General features: G+C 44.1%; 1 protein-coding gene across 1 annotated transcript in view; it reads right to left on the bottom strand.

Annotated features, from left to right (window-relative positions):
* Window positions 1-19,163, bottom strand: part of LOC111951733 (girdin-like) — a 91,333-nt gene that overhangs the window by 60,596 nt on the left and 11,574 nt on the right. The window contains 1 exon segment of the mRNA XM_070434837.1: window positions 13,412-13,520. Within this exon segment, the coding sequence (XP_070290938.1) occupies window positions 13,412-13,520 (109 nt within the window).

Raw genomic sequence — 19,163 nt, 5'->3', positions numbered from 1 at the left:
GCTCCCTCTTCCTGCTCTCCCTCTTTCCCTGCTCTCCCCTCTTCCCTGCTCTCCCTCTTTCCCTGCTCTCCCCTCTTCCCTGCTCCTGCTCTCCCCTCTTTCCCTGCTTCCCCTTCTTTTCCCTGCTCTCCCTCTTTCCTGCTCTCCCCTCTTTCCTGCTCTTCCCTCTTTCTCGCTCTTCCTCTTTCCTGCTCTCCCTCTTCCTCTCCCTTCGTGTGTCTTCTTCTGCTGTCTGAACAGCTTAAGCCCTCTGCGATTCATTTCACAGCATGTTTGTACTGTACAGTAGAGATTGAAGTCCGCAGTCAATGCCAGAAGTGTGTGCATGCACACATGTGTGCGAACGAGAGACACCCAGCGAAGATTCACCCGGCTGGGAGAATAAACCCTGTTGTCGTTCGTATGGTAACCAGCTCTGATGCAGATTCAGAATGGTTGTGATTCAAGCATTCCAATTCTTAAGCAGGCAAGCAACCATCTTCTCTTCTCTTCTTCCTTTCACACCACACACACACACACACACACACACCAACACACCCACACACACACACACACACACACACACACACACACACACACACAACACACACACACACACACACACACACACACACACACAGGGTGCACTCTCACTCTGCTGCACATTTACCCCTGTTTGAGTGGTGCTGGTAGCGGACCTGGGGAGTTGGGGGTAGTGAGCTGCTTAGACAGACAGAGACAGAAAACAGCAGTCTCAGAGAACCTCCCCTCCCTCTCTCCTTCCATCCCTTCCTACAGCTGGTTCCTGGGGCTGGGTCCACACAGCAGGGCACACTGTGTTGATGCCCAGCTCAGTCCAGCCCCGCTGAGGAAGAAATGGAGTAGGTAGATCAGCATAAAAGTGCCTAGAGACGGGCCACGCTAAATGGCAATTGAACCATGATTAAATCTGCTACTGTGAGACCAGCGGCCCGGTTGTTGTCAGCTCGAATGTTGTCATTAAAACATGTTTATTTTGACAAGATGAACAAGCTCATTGTGTAACCATGCATTTTTGTCTCGAGCACGAGCTCGGTGTCGATAGGCAGCACCACGACGTGGAGTTGCAAACTGCTTGCATTTTGCTGCCCTAATCTGATGATCTTTTTGCTTACCGCGGCCCTGTCTGTATGCATCTTAAAGCATATGAGCAACTGTATAGAAGGTATCAGCAGGACAGAATGTCCGCAAGCAGTTTTATTGTGTCAGCAGAGCACACTGTCTCATAAGCAAATCTATGGATTTCACATGATGGATACAGATATGCATCTATTGTCACAATACTTTAAAAGAAAGTAGGGCCTAGTCTATCAGGAAAAAGAACATAGCCTAGTTAGCCAGTAGCCTAGAGGTTAGAGAGTTGGGTCACCTAACGTTGGGGGGTTGGGCAGGTAACTAACGTTGGGGGTTGGGGCAGTAACCTAACGTTGGGGGGTTGGAGCAGGTAACCTAACGTTGGGGGGTTGGGGCAGGTACTACGTTGGGGGGGTTGGGGCAGGTAACCTAACGTTGTGGAAGTTGGTGCAGTAACACTAACATTTGGAGGACTTGAGGATGTAAAGTTCCTAGCGTTTAGCCATCCTACAACTGAGACTCCTGAATTTTCCTTTAAAATGTACAATCAAATATCTCTGGTCTTAAACCAATTTGATGATAAATACAACTTCCAGCGACAGAAATAAAGAATAAAACAATTCAATAGTTCCACCAATCCCACACTCCACTTGAAATCACTCACATTTAGCTACATTCAAGAACTCGAATAGTCCTGGTACAATTAGCAAACTATGAATGACGTTTGATTCTCTATAAAGCCACAAGAAGACGATGACAACCCTAACGCCGGAAACATCCAGGTATAATAATTCTCGTTCTAACAACATTATTAGAGTCCGTCGTCGCGGCACGAATGCCCCCAGCAAGTAAATGATGTAACGCTACGTTCCCCTTGCGTGACCAACAATGAATATATACACTCACCAAAAAGAGGAAAAGCTTGATGCAATCCGCAAAATTGAATTGTCCGGCATTCTTATTGTAAACTTATCCTGCGATTCTACACTGACTAAATTCCTATATAGTAGGAGAATGAGAAACGTCGCAGCTTTATATCGCTTGTACATGATAGTCAGCCTACCGCGGTAGCAGACAAACTCTCAACAAAATAATTCCTTGAACTGCCGATTTGATGAGGCAGAAACCAGGTTATCTTCGAGCAGAATTCTGCAACAGCGCCCCCAACCTATAGGATTCGAGGCATTGTTTAAGCTATTTACAGCTCCGTTCGCTCTCTAGCCTGAAAGAGCTACCGTACATACGCTGAAGTCGGCATTGCTCCACCATACGTGGAAAGGATGTATATTATGCAAAGAGCAAAGTACATTTTGGAACATACTCTCGCTCCTGGTTAGGGAAAGAGGGGGAGAGCAGGGAAAGAGGGGGAGAGGCTGCAACTCCAGAAAGCAACACAATGGAAACAAGCTGCACCACAGCAGCCTTCCTCTTTCTCACCTGAGCACCGGCTAGTTAGTTACACACCATAGTCTCACACCACTTAACACCATGCGGAGACAGATCTGTATCGTGTTAAATTAATGCAAGAAAAGATCTCCTAATGTTGAGGATTTCAAAAAACCAGGAGCATAATGAAAACCTTTAGACTGTATTGTGGGTCTGATTCAGAGTTGAGAGAAGCGTACACAACTTAAATTATTATGTAATTGAATGAGTTCAGCGCAAAGAATTCAGAATACCTCCCGGTGTGAATAGTGACATAAAACATTATCTCTACTGTGCCTGGTTACATCAGATCTGCTAATGTAGGGAAGAATTCAATCCTGGCCCAAGGTTACTGTAATTTCCAAGAGATCATAGATTTAGTGCCGATTTGGAKAAATGACAGACCTCTCATCCATGTAATCATGCCTGCTGTCTCCTTCACTAGTAGCATCAGCTGACCAAATGACCCCAGGGGTCAGACTGTCAAGGACCTAGCCTGGTGGACAGGACACATGGCCATTAGTCCTGTCCTCCTTTTGTTCTCAAGAGTTATCAGTTCGATTGGTTTTAGTATGGAGCCCTGGGGCTGCAGAGGGGGCTGTTGCTACTGCTCATGCCCAAGATGGAGGCACCTCCACAAGCTCAGCCCACACTCTCCTCCCGTAGGGTCTGAAACCTGCCCTACCACTCACAAAGACAGGCATCTTCTGGCAGGTGCCAACAGTGCCCCGCCCCTCTTACAAAATCAAGCTCTGTTCTCTCTACTTTAATCTAAATGAAGCTTGAAATGTGCTGCTCTTCCATGCATGCTCAATAAGACAACCTACAGTGAGGGAAAAAAGTATTTGATCCCCTGCTGATTTTGTACGTTTGCCCACTGACAAAGAAATTATCAGTCTATAATTTTAATGGTAGGTTTATTTGAACAGTGAGGGACAGAATAACAACAACAAAATCCAGAAAAACACAGAAAAAACATAAATTGATTTACATTTTAATGAGGGAAATAAGTATTTGACCCCCTCTCAATCAGAAAGATTTCTGGCTCCCAGGTGTCTTTTATACAGGTAACGAGCTGAGATTAGGAGCACACTCTTAAAGGGAGTGCTCCTAATCTCAGTTTGTTACCTGTATAAAAGACATCTGTCCACAGAAGCAATCAATCAGATTCCAAACTCTCCACCATGGCCAAGACCAAAGAGCTCTCCAAGGATGTCAGGGACAAGATTGTAGACCTACACAAGGCTGGAATGGGCTACAAGACTATCGCCAAGCAGCTTGGTGAGATGGTGACAACAGTTGGTGCAATTATTCGCAAATGGAAGAAGCACAAAAGAACTGTCAATCTCCCTCGGCCTGGGGCTCCATGCAAGATCTCAACTCGTGGAGTTGCAATGATCATGAGAACGGTGAGGATTAAGCCCAGAACTACACGGGAGGATCTTGTCAATGATCTGAAGGCAGCTGGGACCATAGTCACCAAGAAAACAATAGGTAACACACTACGCYGTGAAGGACTGMAATCCTGCAGCGCCCGCWAGGTCCCCCTGCTCAAGAAAGCACATATACATGCCYGTCTGAAGTTTGCCAATGAACATCTGAATGATTCAGATGACAACTGGGTGAAAGTGTTGTGGTCAGATGAGACCAAAATGGAGCTCTTTGGCATCAACTCAACTCGCCGTGTTTGGAGGAGGAGGAATGCTGCCTATGACCCCAAGAACACCATCCCCACCGTCAAACATGGAGGTGGAAACATTATGCTTTGGGGGTGTTTTTCTGCTAAGGGGACAGGACAACTTCACCGCATCAAAGGGACGATGGACGGGGCCATGTACCGTCAAATCTTGGGTGAGAACCTCCTTCCCTCAGCCAGGGCATTGAAAATGGGTCGTGGATGGGTATTCCAGCATGACAATGACCCAAAACACACGGCCAAGACAACAAAGGAGTGGCTCAAGAAGAARYACATTAAGGTCCTRGAGTGGCCTAGCCACTCTCCAGTCCTTAATCCCTTAGAAAATCTGTGGAGGGAGCTGAAGGTTCGAGTTGCCAAACGCCAGCCTCGAAACCTTAATGACTTGGAGAAGATCTGCAAAGAGGAGTGGGACAAAATCCCTCCTGAGATGTGTGCAAACCTGGTGGCCAACTACAAGAAACGTCTGACCTCTGTGATTGCCAACAAGGGTTTTGCCACCAAGTACTAAGTCATGTTTTGCAGAGGGGTCAAATACTTATTTCCCTCATTAAAATGCAAATCAATTTGTAACATTTTTGACATGCATTTTTCTGGATTTTGTTGTTGTTATTCTGTCTCTCACTGTTCAAATAAACCTACCTTTAAAATTATAGACTGATCATTTCTTTGTCAGTGGGCAAACGTACAAAATCAGCAGGGGATCAAATACTTTTYCCCCCTCACTGTAAGTGTAAGTCTCTATGGATAAAGTGCATCTGCTGAAGTGGCTATAATGTCATGAGAACACTTACTAGATAGAAATAGTGGTGTAGCGCAAGGTTCTAGAGTACCGAACTCGGGTCATTCTTGGCTAAATTAAAACACTTCTGTACTAAAGCAGGGTATGGGGATGGATCACTTACTCTCCGTCAAAAATAGGCCTCTCTCTGTAGGGGTTTCATTTTAGCCAGCCTCTCAACTGATTATGTGAGGATCAGGATGTTGCGAAAGGGTGCAGTTTGAGTGTTAACAGAGAGTACTCCTCCCAGTTTGAGTGTTAACAGAGAGTACTCCTGCGAGTTTGAGTGTTAACAGAGAGTACTCCTGCCAGTTTGAGTGTTAACAGAGAGTACTCCTGCCAGTTTGAGTGTTAACAGAGAGTACTCCTGCCAGTTTGAGTGTTAACAGAGCGTACGCCTGCCAGTTTGAGTGTTAACAGAGTACTCCAGGCCTGCTAGAGATCTGGTGGTGCTCAACGAGGGTGGTTTGTTAGGCTATATATTAGGCTATATTAAGACAGGGGCAGTACTCATGATAGATCATACAATTATAATTTCTCTGAACACGGTGAGACCATCTCTTTTTTAGATGGATGAACATGATGTCACGCCCTGACCTTAGAGAGCTTTTTATGTCTCTATTTTCAGGGTGTGATTTGGGTGGGCATTCTATGTTCTATTTTCTATGTTTTTGTATTTCTTTGTTTTAGCCGGGTATGGTTCTCAATCAGGGACAGCTGTCTATCGTTGTCTCTGATTGGAAACCATACTTAGGTAGCCCTTTCCCTCCTTTCTGTGTGGGAAGTTAACTTTGTTTGTGGCACTAATGCCCTTGTAAGCTTCACGGTTGATTCTTTCGTTTGATGTTTTGTTGGCGACATTTTAAATAAAAAGGAAAATGTACGCTGACCACGCTGCACCTTGGTCTTCTTCCATTATCGGCCGTGACACATGATGCCATGAGCTGTAAAATCCAACTCCACTAAGCCATAAAAATCACATTCTCTATACTTTCCTACTGTCTAGACTGGTATATATATACACTGCTCAAAAAAATAAAGGGAACACTTAAACAACACAATGTAACTCCAAGTCAATCACACTTCTGTGAAATCAAACTGTCCACTTAGGAACGAGCCAACACTGATTGACAATAAATTTCACATGCTGTTGTGCAAATGTAATAGACAAAAGGTGGAAATTATAGGCAATTAGCAAGACACCCCCATAAAGAGTGATTCTGCAGGTGGTGACCACAGACCACTTCTCAGTTCCTATGCTTCCTGGCTGATGTTTTGGTCACTTTTGAATGCTGGCGGTCTCTCACTTTAGTGGTAGCATGAGACGGAGTCTACAACCCACACAAGTGGCTCAGGTAGTGCAGCTCATCCAGGATGGCACATCAATGCAGGCTGTGGCAAGAAGGTTTGCTGTGTCTGTCAGCGTAGTGCCAGAGCATGGAGGCGCTACCAGGAGACAGGCCAGTACATCAGGAGACGTGGAGGAGGCCGTAGGAGCAACAACCCACAGCAGGACCGCTACTCCGCCTTTGAGCAGGAGGAGCACTGCCAGAGCCCTGCAAAAATGACCTCCAGCAGCCACAAATGTGCATGTGTCAGCATATGGTCTCACAAGGCTCTGAGGATCTCATATCGGTACCTAATGGCAGTCAGGCTACCTCTGGCGAGCACATGGAGGGCTGTGCGGCCCCCCAAAGAAATGCCACCCCACCATGACTGACCCACCGCCAAACCGGTCATGCTGGAGGATGTTGCAGGCAGCAGAACGTTCTCCAAGGCGTCTCCAGACTCTGTCACGTCTGTCACATGTGCTCATGTGCGCCAGTGTGAACCTGCTTTCATCTGTAAGAGCAGAGGGCGCCAGTGGCAATTTGCCAATATTGTTCTCTGGCAAATGCCAAACGTCCTGCACGGTGTTGGCTGTAAGCACAACCCCACCTGTGGACGTCGGGCCCTCATACCACCCTCATGGAGTCTGTTTCTGACCGTTTGAGCAGACACATGCACATTTGTGGCCTGCTGGAGGTCATTTTGCAGGGCCTGGCAGTGCTCCTCCTGCTCAAAGGCGGAGGTAGCGGTCCTGCTGCTGGGTTGTTGCCCTCCTACGGCCTCCTCACGTCTCCTGATTTTCTGGCCTGTTCCTGGTAGCGCCTCATGCTCTGGACACTACGCTGACAGACACAGCAAACCTTTCGTCCACAGCTCGCATTGATGTGCCATCCTGGATGAGCTGCACTACCTGAGCAACTTGTGTGGGTTGTAGACTCCGTCTCATGCTACCACTAGAGTGAGAGCACCGCCAGCATTCAAAAGTGACCAAAACATCAGCCAGGAAGCATAGGAACTGAAGTGGTCTGTGGTCACCACCTGCAGAATCACTCCTTTATTGGGGGTGTCTTGCTAATTGCCTATAATTTCACCCTTTTGTCTATTCCATTTGCACAACAGCATGTGAATTTATTGTCAATCAGTGTTGCTTCCTAAGTGGACACGTTTGATTTCACAGATGTGTATTGACTTGGAGTTACATTGTGTTGTTTAAGTGTTCCCTTTATTTTTTTGAGCAGTGTATATACAGGGGCTGCAGAGTAGAATCTAGCTTCAATCATATCTTTATGGCCTCTGAAAAATAAACAAGCAACCCAGGACAACACTGTGAGGCCGTTGGGGATGATGCGTGTTTACCAGCTATCGGGAACAGCTCTGACATCAACTGGACATTTAGGTTTAGCATGTGAGATTAGCCTCAAGCAGGCCTACATGCCCTAATAAACTGGATTCACTCATGTTTCAGATGCTAGGGCCATGGAAGAAATCCCTTACGGATTACGAGGTTCCCAAATGAAATAAATGTTGTGGATTGCCGATGATGGTGATCATTCAAAGAAAGAAAAACAACCTCCAGCTTGAAGCTTTCACATAACAACACACATCACACACATTCCTTTAAATCTTTCCATGAWGAAGTCCAAGACAAAAACAACAACATCCACCTGAGGCTCTGCTCTAGCCATCTCAGCCCTCTGGCCCACAGTCTTTGTGTAAGTCGGCCAGCCTTAACCGAGAGGGGAACAGTCTCCCTGAGCCTCTAAAACAAGCTCCACTACTCTGGGGCTCTGAGTAGACACATGCAGCATTAAAGCCTCATATGTGGAGGATTATTTAACGTTTGGATGATAGCAAAGAGGATCTGGGCTGTGAGTGTGCCATCCCCTCTTTAATGGCTTCTAAACTGGGCATGGGGTGGGGTCACATGATACATGAGGCTCAATTCCCTGAGGACCAGGCCCTGTGTGTGAATGGAGCTCTGTTCCCTTTAACGCAGTGAAAACAAAACGAGCAACTGCCTTCACAACACACCCCAAAGCAAAGCAGTGCTAAAGGGCGACATATCACAGGTCCACTCTTCAATTCATATCGATACTGAAAAGTGTAGGCCTATAAGTCATGTCTGTTTTTGAGCTTGACGTGATGCTACACACATGGAAATTGTTTGGCTGGCGAGAGCTCCAAACAGCTCTGTACTGTATGCGTGCCAACCCGAGACCACCAAATTAAAAAGTGTTCTAACATTCATTTGGATTGAGTAGCCTAGAAGAGAGGCCTTAACAGTACTAATCTCAACAATACTGGCAAACCCAAAATGACTAAATATCATTACTAGGAAACTAAAAATGCAATAAATCCCAACATCCTCTCCACATTATCACTTAAAATGCCACTTGGAATGTTTGTAAAATGACTAATTCCAGTGTGAAATAGAGTTAACGAGTTAGATCTCCAAAGCGCCTTCTGGCCCACCACAGACTTGATGAATCACCAGGCAGCACTCAGTGAACTGGTGAGGATCACAGCTTCACAGTGGATTTCAGTGAACTGGTGAGGATCACAGCTTCACAGTGGAATTCAGTGAACTGGTGAGGATCACAGCTTCACAGTGGAATTCAGTGAACTGGTGAGGATCACAGCTTCACAGTGGAATTCAGTGAACTGGTGAGGATCACAGCTTCACAGTGGAATTCAGTGAACTGGTGAGGATCACAGCTTCACAGTGGAATTCAGTGAACTGGTGAGGATCACAGCTTCACAGTGGAATTCAGTGAACTGGTGAGGATCACAGCTTCACAGTGGAATTTAGTGGACTGGTGAGGATCACAGCTTCACAGTGGAATCCAGTGGACTGTGAAGTATCTGTGAGCGATGCATCCACCAATGATTACCTCATGCCCTGATCCCAATGACCAAAGCCTAGCTGAAGAAGGTATGATGTACAGCTGAGTGATGAAGATCCTGAAAGAACATGACAAAGAATGAATAGCCTACTTCATAAATAAAAAGTTATGCAATTTTAAAGTGAAAATCTCATGCACTCTTAGCATAATACTACAAAGTTATACCTAGGAAAGCGTTGGCAACTTGGCTCTAATCAATCAATCCTTCTGACAGAAACAACTCATGAGTATTGCTTCTTCCTACAAAACACCACCACAATACAGCATCGTACTGTAGTAACACCCTATCCATGCCAACAACAGAACCCCCAAAAGGCTATTACCTTCCTATTTCATCGAGTGACTAGCGCCTACACATATTTAAGCAGCAGTGTGTCTAGACAGTCTATAAGTGCAATAGCAGAAACCTTGGGACACATGGTATATACATGAGAGAGCTGACACTGTAAAACATATATGAAGGGGGGGGGGKGGGGGGGGGTAGTCCCAGAGGAGTGGAGGTCTCTAGCCTGACGCCGGAAGACTTTGAGATGAGTCAGCATGATCAGTAACTCAATAATGTTCCTCCTACCCTGATATTAAAGAGTGAAGCTACACTGCAGAAGCTTGACAGACAAAGCAATACCAAGCTACACACACACTAGTACATCACCATATCTGCTCTGCTACCATGTGCTCACTATAGATGCTGCGGTTAACTACCTTAAATAGAAACTAGAGAATTGATAACATTTCTAACATGTCCATCTGGAACGTGTGAGATTCAAATGGATAAATGAAAAAGCAGGAAAAGGAACAACTGGCACCACAGCAAAGAAAACCAAATCCATTCTTCAATGTGTCAATAACCAAGCGCCTTTTTCTAGACTTTGAACAGCCGCAGAGGATGTGGGTGGTGAATGATTGGAACCTGGTATGTTAATATATATAAAATATATATGAAAATGTATGCACTCACTACTGTACGTCGCTCTGGATAAGAGTGTCTGCTAAATGTAAATAATTTGGTGGGTGCTTATTTTGTCCTAATATTATTTGCATWTCCTAACTCCCCCTGAGACACCCTCGGAGAGTGGAGTTAGGGCCAGGGTCAGCCATTATCAATGGCGACCCTGGAGCAATTAGGGATAAGTTCCTTGCTCAAGGGCACAGACAGATTTTTCACCTTGTCGGCTCTGGAATTTGATCTAGCGGCCTTTCAGTTACTGAGCCAACGCTCTAACCGATAGGCTATCTGCCACCCATCCACTAGCCTGACTTAGATTCAACCAGGCCCACCAGTCATACAGGTTGATAACTAGCAGCACTGAMGAACCAGGGTGAACCTTAGCCAGGGCAGAGATAACAATTTAAGGCTGGATAGTAGGTAATCCAGAGCCTATGAATAAGAAGTATGTGCTGAAGGTGGCTTCAAGTCAAGACCTCACTAAGATCTTAAGGGGTCTGTTGACCGGCAATTGACCTTTAATCTGAGAGAATGTCTTTGCACTCTGCTTCTAAACACATCATTCACGAAGACTGAGCTGTTCTTGTTTCAGCGGAGCAATTACTGGTGTTCCCTAATCAGCTAAAAAAGTGACAACAGAAAAAGAAAAGCAGTGTTTGCTGACAGCTGGCCCACTCTGATCTACTAGTCAAGAACTGTTGTCATTCACACCAAAGGCCAGATATCCATCCAATCTTAACCCTTGATGAAAGTGAATGAGGTAGTAATCAAGTGGATCTCAAACTGACAAGGCTCTGCTCATGTCTACTCCAACACCAAAACAACGCCACAAGAATCATTGTTGTCCACACAAAGGGAAAATGACAAGGCGMTTCCAGTTAACTGGTTAGTTAATTGTTGGGTGCTAAAGCCTCTCAACGACAATTGAGAGACTTGCTAGAAAAGGGCAGGAGGAACAGTGGGGGCTTCTAATGGACACTGGGCTGAATATATATATAATGAATCATGAGGTTAACACAAAGGCAGGGAAGGCCAGGAAAAGACTGATGACACCCACCCTAGAAGCACAACACGTTCATTGTTTCATTGTGCTTGAGGCTACTGCTTCCAGCGGCCACTCGGAGAGTTGATGTTCTTAACATTTTAGTCATTTATCAGATGCTCTTATCCAGAGTGACTTACAGTAGTGAGTTTTCATTTCGTGCATTTTCGTGCTGGTCCCCCGTGGGAACCAAACCCACAACCCTGGCGTTGCAAGTGCYATGCTCTACCAACTGAGCCACACGAAACCACAAGCGGCTACTAAGGGTCTTAAGGCTCTTGGCTCTGTGACAGATCATTTTGAAAGACATTTTGAGAGGGCCTAGCAGGGCTTTCTCAAGGCTAATGACCTGTCGATAAACAATGGCCCTGTTTCAATGAGATGTTCAAGGGATGTTTATATTGGATGTTCCAAGGTAATGGACATTCTTTCTACCCAAGTAGGACTGTTAACCAAGCTTTGACCAGAGCCTTGGCCATCATCCTACTCTTCAATATGGTATTTAGCAAATATTTGTCTGACCTTTTAACTCTGGACTGGTGGAAATGAGCTCGTAAATAAGCATTTCCGTGTAAAGTCTACACCTGTTGTGTTCGGTGCATGTGATCAATAACATTTGATTTTATGATGAGCATTGGGCTTATTGGAATGAGACTGCGTAGTAAGCATTTCACTGTTAGTTCACACATGTCCTTTACGAAGCATGTGATGAATAAAATTAGATTGTATTTCAGTTGCTGCTATGAGACTTGCTGAGCTGCAGATGATTATAGGAAGACCAATGATGGAGACTTAGTCGTGGGAAATCCTCTCTTCACTGAGACTGTGATGCTTGATAACTCCCACACCTTCAACTCCAAGCATTCCAGCAGTTTATGTTGTGCATGCTGGATCTCGTACTACCTGATCATCATTCAGAGTGCCAAGACACACTGAGGCGACCAATTATCTCTTCCAGCAGCAACGCCTTCAGCAGAAACACCAAATTATCATGGCTGAAATTCTTTATTGCCCTCTATGTGAAGTACTAAGTGTGTTCCCTCTTGACTGCGAGGTTGGCAAAAAGCTGCTGGACAGATGTGCTGACTGCTAGATAAGCTTTCCATACTAAAGGTATCACTACAGACCCTGGTTCGATTCCGGGCTGTATCACAACCGGCTTTGATTGGGAGACCCACAGAGCTTCGCAAAATTGGCCCAGTGTCGTCCGGGTTAGGGATTGGCATGGGTAGGCCTTCACTGTAAATAAGAATTTGTTCTTAACTGACTTGCCTCTCACTCAACATCAACAAAACAAAGCAGATGATTGTGGACTTCAGGAAACAGCAGAGGGAGCACCCCCCTATCCACATCGACGGGACAGCAGTGGAGAAGGTGGAAAGTTTGAAGTTCCTTGGCGTAAAAAGGTTAAATAAAAAATACRTGTAGGATATTAAGACCAAAGCCCTTCCCCTCTGCAATCATGGCATATACCAGATCGTCAGCAGGAAGCCCCCCCTTCCCTCTGTCCATCAGATCAATTGGACGTCTCTCATTACTTGAGCAGAATGGAAATGATTAACTGTGCTCTGAGATTACTCTCACATGCAAGAACATGATATGATCTAATGCAGTAAAAAACTCAGCTGAGCAGCAAAACAGAGACACTACCACCAGACAGCTTTTAAAGTTACTATAGTGGGGAAGTAACTCCTAATTTTGTGTCCATTTTAATAGTGTTCGGAGCCTTCACAAAACTGAAGCCAAAATACATCCCAGATCTTCATTAGTCAAAGCGTGAGACGGAGAACCACATTAGTGTGCTGCATTTCAGCTCCAAAAATGTCTAACATGTCTGCATGCAGTTCCCTTCCATTTATAGAAGCCGCCGTGACATCTGGATGGAGGTCCCCTTGCCACATCACACCAGCCACAGACATCTTCAAATATGTGTGTTTATACTTATTTTCCAATGTGTGTGTGTGTGTGTATTTGTTTATAGGCTAGTTTAAACTTGATTTTGTGCACATGTGTGTGTGTACAAGGCAGTCTCCACTGAAACTTGTCTTGCTGACAAACCTCAGAGACAAATACGTCATTGATCCCAAATAGCTAGGAGACACATGGTTTCAACAGCTCAGCACAACGAACCAGACCTCAGCACCAGATGCACTCTATCATTTTCCCATTAGAGCTTCAGGGTTCACTGTACACTCACCTGGTAATAGGACTTGATCTGTCGGATCAGGATGGAGAGGTTTTGTATGCGCAGTGTTGAGTCATTGTTCACTTTCTTGTTGGTTCTTTGAACAGTGGCTTTAGGATTTCTATGGGGAAGAAACAGATGAGAATAACAGCAGAGATTAGACAAATCCATTTGGAACTGTAAATTGTCTGTCTGTCTGTCACTCAGTCAAATGCTGCATTAGCAATAGCGTGATAAGTGAGTCAGTAACCAGGTTTCCATCCAACCTTTTTTTGCAAGTATACTGAACAAAAATCGAAAATGCAACAAGCAACAATTTCAAAGATTCTACTGAGTTACTGTTCATATAAGGAAATCAGTCAATTAGAATAAATAAATTAGGTTCTAATCTATCGATTTCACATGACTGGGAATACAGATATGCATCTGTTGGTCACAAATACCTTAAAAGGAAGGTAGGGGCGCGGATCAGAAAACCAGTCAGTATCTGGTGTGAGCACCATTTGCTATATCTCCTTCATACACGTCCATCCAGAGCATCCCAAACGTGCCCAATGGGTGACATGTCCAGTGAGTATTCAGGCCATAGAAGAACTGGGACATTTTCAGTTTCCAGGAATTGTGTACAGATCCTTGCGACATGTGGCCATGCATTATCATGCTGAAATATGAGGCGATGGTCGTGGATGAATGGCATGGCAATGGGCCTCAGGATCTCATCACGCTATCTCTGTGCATTCAAATTGCCATCGATAAAATGCAATTGTGTTTCTTGTTTGTAGCTTATGCCTGCCCATAACATAACCCCACTGCCACCATTGGGCACTCTGTTCACAACATTGACATCAGCAAACCGCTCGCCCACACAACGCCATACACATGGTCTGCGGTTGTGAAGCCAGTTGGACGTACTGCCAAATTCTCTAAAATGACGTTGGAGGCGGCTTATGGTAGAGAAATGAACATTAAATTCTCTGGCAACAGCTCTGGTGGACATTTCTGCAGTCAGCATGCCAATTGCATGCTCCCTCAAAACTTGAGACATCTGTAGAATTGTGTTGTGTGACAAAACTGCATATTTTAGAGTAGCCTTTTGTCCCCAGCACAAGGTGCACGTGTGTACTGATCATGCTTTTTAATCAGTTTCTTAATATTCCACACCTGTCAGGTGGATGGATTATCTTGGCAAATGAGAAATGCTCACTAACAGAGATGTAAACAAATTTGTGCACAACTTTTGAAATAAGCTTTTTGTGCGTATGGAACATTTCTGGGATTTTTTATTTCAGCTCATGAAACACGGGACCAACACTTTACATGTTGCGTTCATATTTTTTGTTCATTGTACATGTCGGATAAAAAAAATGTCATGACAGGCCTCATGGAAACGGAACATTTTTCAGTAAACTTTACAAATGTTGACAATGTGGGATCATTATGTGTCGGTAAAAGGAATTATGCAATAAACTTTTTTTTTTTTTTAATCGGTGGAAGAAAGGCTTTTATGAGTAAATATTGATATAATAACCATCATATCGAAGTAAACTTGGAGTCGCGCGATGACGTGTCGTCCTCCCACTACGACTCAGTTTCTTAGGCTACAGATTAAATAAATGATGATGAACTTCACAGGGTGGGAAAAGTGCAAGTTGATGAGCTTGATGCTCCTTTCCAATAACCATTGAGGGTCTTATTCTGGTTACATGATAAATCGATGCTTGGCTGCCGTTAATTTTTTTTTTTTTATCACTCTTTTGTCCATAATAATTTCATCATGTAGGTTTTACATGCACTTCAGCCAGCTAGACCGCACATGCAAATACCAGAGCGGGCACACTCACTATATAATGCCTTCTTTTTTTTACCTACAACATTTATTTTTATGTGCCCTACGTTATCACACAAGCCAATTTAATGGAAACATCTCTGTTGGGAAAATGTGCATATGGTTTATATGCAGATTTGAGAATGTTCGCATGAAAATGTGTTGCCAATTGGATGGAAACCTAGCTAGTGTTTTAACATTGACATTTCTCATGGTTAGGTTGAGGACCCCAGTACTGACAGAGCTAGGTCTTAACTGTGTTGTTTGTCTGTGACAGTTTGCCGCAAAAACAACTTAACTTATTACTCTGAGTCAAGTGTGAGACTCAGAGGGATTCAGTGTTCTAGTTCAGTCAAGGAGCACTATTGGGATGTGTTCCCCTAAGGGCTAGCAGTGTGACTGCTGATGTTATCAGGAGTGTCAACCTGCGTTAACAACAGACATTCTAAACACACTGGCACGTTTCACACCCACAATAAGATACTGATCTTTCATAGTGAATAACTCAACTTCATCATAATTAGGGTATCAAAATCGCTCGAGTGAAGTTAACAGTAACACCTTTACTTAGTTGGTTTCCAATATACTAAGCTTTTACATGGGTATGGTTCTGATACTGTCCTCAACACACATGGCCCCAAAAATGCCACACAATTCAGGACAGTCCGTTTTTTCTTTGCTTCTTGAATGTGTGAGGAATGCATTACATTTAAAGGGTAGGAAGCATGAGTTTTTACTCTCCAAAGTAACAGTGTGGTCAAAGACTTAGTAATTTAGTTGTAGTCACGATCTGCTTACCTATAACTACAAACATATTTATGTTTTAGCGTTTATACATATTTATTAACTTATTTCCGGATATCTTGTAAACTACCCACAATGCACTATTTCTCAACGTCATATGGAGAACCGGTGCTACCTAGCTAGTTCCAGCTGGCTAACGTTAGATACTAGCCATGCTAGCATGTAATTACATTCCAAACCAAGGGTTGGCACTAGTGAACTACTATGCACATCCACAAAGAAGAAACCACATAAATGAATGCGAAAAACTGCATCTCCTCTTCTCCTGTACATTTGGTAGTGGTAGTTAAGTGATCGTTGTAGTAGTTTTCCGTTATCATTCGTAGCTAGTGCAGTAATACTCACAAGGACAGGATTACGACTCACTTGTGCCCAAAAAACGAGAAGCTAGCTTTGAAGTGGAACCGGTTTGTCTGGTTGGAGCGAGTAGACTAAGGGAACCATGTGCACGTTTACTGTATGCAGTGCTTATTTGACCCCGGAGGACTTTGATGGCTTAATATAACCAGTGGAAGGCAGGATTCGGGAATGAGAATAGGTGATATGCCAAGCGTGAATGTGAAGCCTTTCTATCGACCTACCGGCACATTGCGAGTATGGATATAAACCGGGTAAATTCAATGTGGATTTACCTCACTATATCGCTATTGGATTAGCCGAATCTCCCTTGGCCGGTGAAATGGCCTCTCCCTCTGAAGGCCTCTCCTTTGCTCTTCTTTGGTAGCTAACTCAGCCGTCAATCGGTAAGTCTCTGCTCTCTCTACTTGTTGTTGTCTTCTGTGGGTTCCTGCCTGTGCTAGACTAGTTGTTCTCTGGCTTACTACTTAGCTATGTCGACCGTGGTGGTGCGCTAGCTAGGCTAGTTAGCTGGCTAGGCTAGCTAAAATAACTAACTTTAGCTGGCTGGCTTACTGGCTAAGATAACTGTTAGATGGCATTATGTATTTCCAAAACACTGGTTTACTATAATGTGCCTGTACACTAGGTGTTGATAGCAACTGGCTGACTCACGCAGTGCTAATGAGTCAGCCAGTTGCTATCAGCCTAGGGAATAGGCTGGCTTGCCAGGTCTTCCATAAAACATTTTCCGACATGGCTTTGGTATTGTTCGGAATTCTGATAGTTTTTTTATAATAACATGAAAAATAGAGGTGTAACTTCGCATTGGGACTTTTGATGCATATACTAATGCAAATCCATAAGTTACATGTAGTAATGCTAAGTTACATTAAATTTATGCTACCTACACTTTAAATAAATCAACAGCTTAGTAATCAATCATACATTCTAAATAATTTTGTGACATTGTTTTTAAAACTACTAGATAACACAATTTGAGGTATTCATTGTGTAGCTACACTATATATACACACAAAGGTATGTGGAAACCATTTCAAATTAGTGTATTCGGCTATTTCAGCCACACCTGTTGCTGACGGATGTATAACATTGAGCACACAGCCATGCAATCTCCATAGACAAACATTGGCAGTAGAATGGCCTTACTGAAGAGCCCAGTGGCTTTCAACGTGGCACCCGTCATAGGATGCCACCTTTCCAACAAGTCAGTTTGTGAAATTTCTGCCCTACTAGAGCTGCCCCAGTCAACTCTAAGTGCTTGTTATTGTGAAGTTGAAACGTTGCAAAGTGGTGGGCAACATCAGCTTACAGAACAGGACTGCTGAGTACTGAAGCTCCTAGCACGTAAAAATCGTCTGTCCTCAGTTGCAACACTCACTACTGAGTTCCAAACTGCCTCTGGAAGCAACGTCAGCRCAATAACTGTTTGTCGGGAGCTCCATGAAATTGGTTTCCATGGCTAAGCAGCCTCACAAGCCTAAGCCTCACAAGCCAATGCCAAGCGTCGGCTGGAATGGTGTAAAGCTCGCCGCCATTGGACTCTAGAGCTGTGGAAATGCGTTCTCTGCGGYGGCGCACAATTGGCCCATGGTCGTCCGGGTCAGACCGGCAGGGATATCCTTGTCTCATCGCGCACTAGCGACTCCGGTGGCGGGCCGGGGGCAGTGCACGCTGACCAGGTCGCCAGTGTATGGTGTTTCCTCCGACATATTGGTGCGGCTGGCTTCCGGGTTGGATGTGCATTGTGTCAAGAAGCAGTGCGGCTTGGTTGGGTTGTGTTTCGGAGGATGCATGGCTCTCGACCTTCGCCTCTCCCGAGTCCGTACGGGAGTTGCAGCGATGAGACAAGACTGTAACTACTACCAATTGTATACCACGAAATTGTGAAAAAAAAAAAATGGGGTAAAAAAATGTTTAATAAAAAAGGAAAAAATAAAAGATTCTCAAGATCTTGTAAACTAATGAGATGCTATTGGGCCCACACCACTACACTGTCTAAGCCAAGGACTACATGCTTTCTGGTAAATTTTGATTACAATACTGGGTGGGGTGAATATATTTTATGACATACATGATTTGTTGTTAACTAGTAAATAGTAGCCTACAGCAAAGTGTGTTTAAATAATTTCTAACTTGTTAACAATTTCTGCTAGTAGGTTTTTGCTACCATGTGGGTTTAGCTTGCTTGAGCCTGCTAACTGAAGAGTGTTAATTAATCTGTTTCCATACATGTTTCATTTTAAAACATTTGTCTTACAAAGGAGTTGTTTAATCTAACCGCTTAACTATTTATCCGTAAAAAACATTTACTCATTGTTTTCTAATCTTTACAGGAAAATGCCACAGGCACTATCTGATGTGTGGAGACATTTCACTGCAGCTAATGTAGAAGGAAAAGCTGTGTACATTTGCAAATACTGTGCCAAATCATATGTGAAGAATGCAACAAAGATGCAGAATCATCTGGAATCAGTTCATAAAGTTCCCTCAGCGCTCACAACAAGCAACCTCTGACAAAAGTCCCTCTACATCTATTCATGATGAATCAGACACCTTATCGATAGCCAAATCATATGTGAAGAATCAGAAGATTTTTGGACTCAATGGAGGAACGTTGTCAGAGAAATGCTGATGAATGTCTTGGTCGAGCTGTGTATGCAACTGGTTCACCTCTGATGCTCACAGGCAATGTGCATTGGAAGTAGAGGTCGACCGATTAATCGGCATGGCTGATTAATTAGGGCCAATTTCAAGTTTTCATAACAATCGGTAATC

This window comes from Salvelinus sp. IW2-2015, linkage group LG25, assembly GCF_002910315.2.
Source record: "Salvelinus sp. IW2-2015 linkage group LG25, ASM291031v2, whole genome shotgun sequence".
Classification (NCBI taxonomy): Eukaryota; Metazoa; Chordata; class Actinopteri; order Salmoniformes; family Salmonidae; genus Salvelinus; species Salvelinus sp. IW2-2015.
The sequence above is the reverse complement of the archived record's forward strand: the minus strand, read 5'-3'. Positions and strand labels throughout refer to the sequence as shown.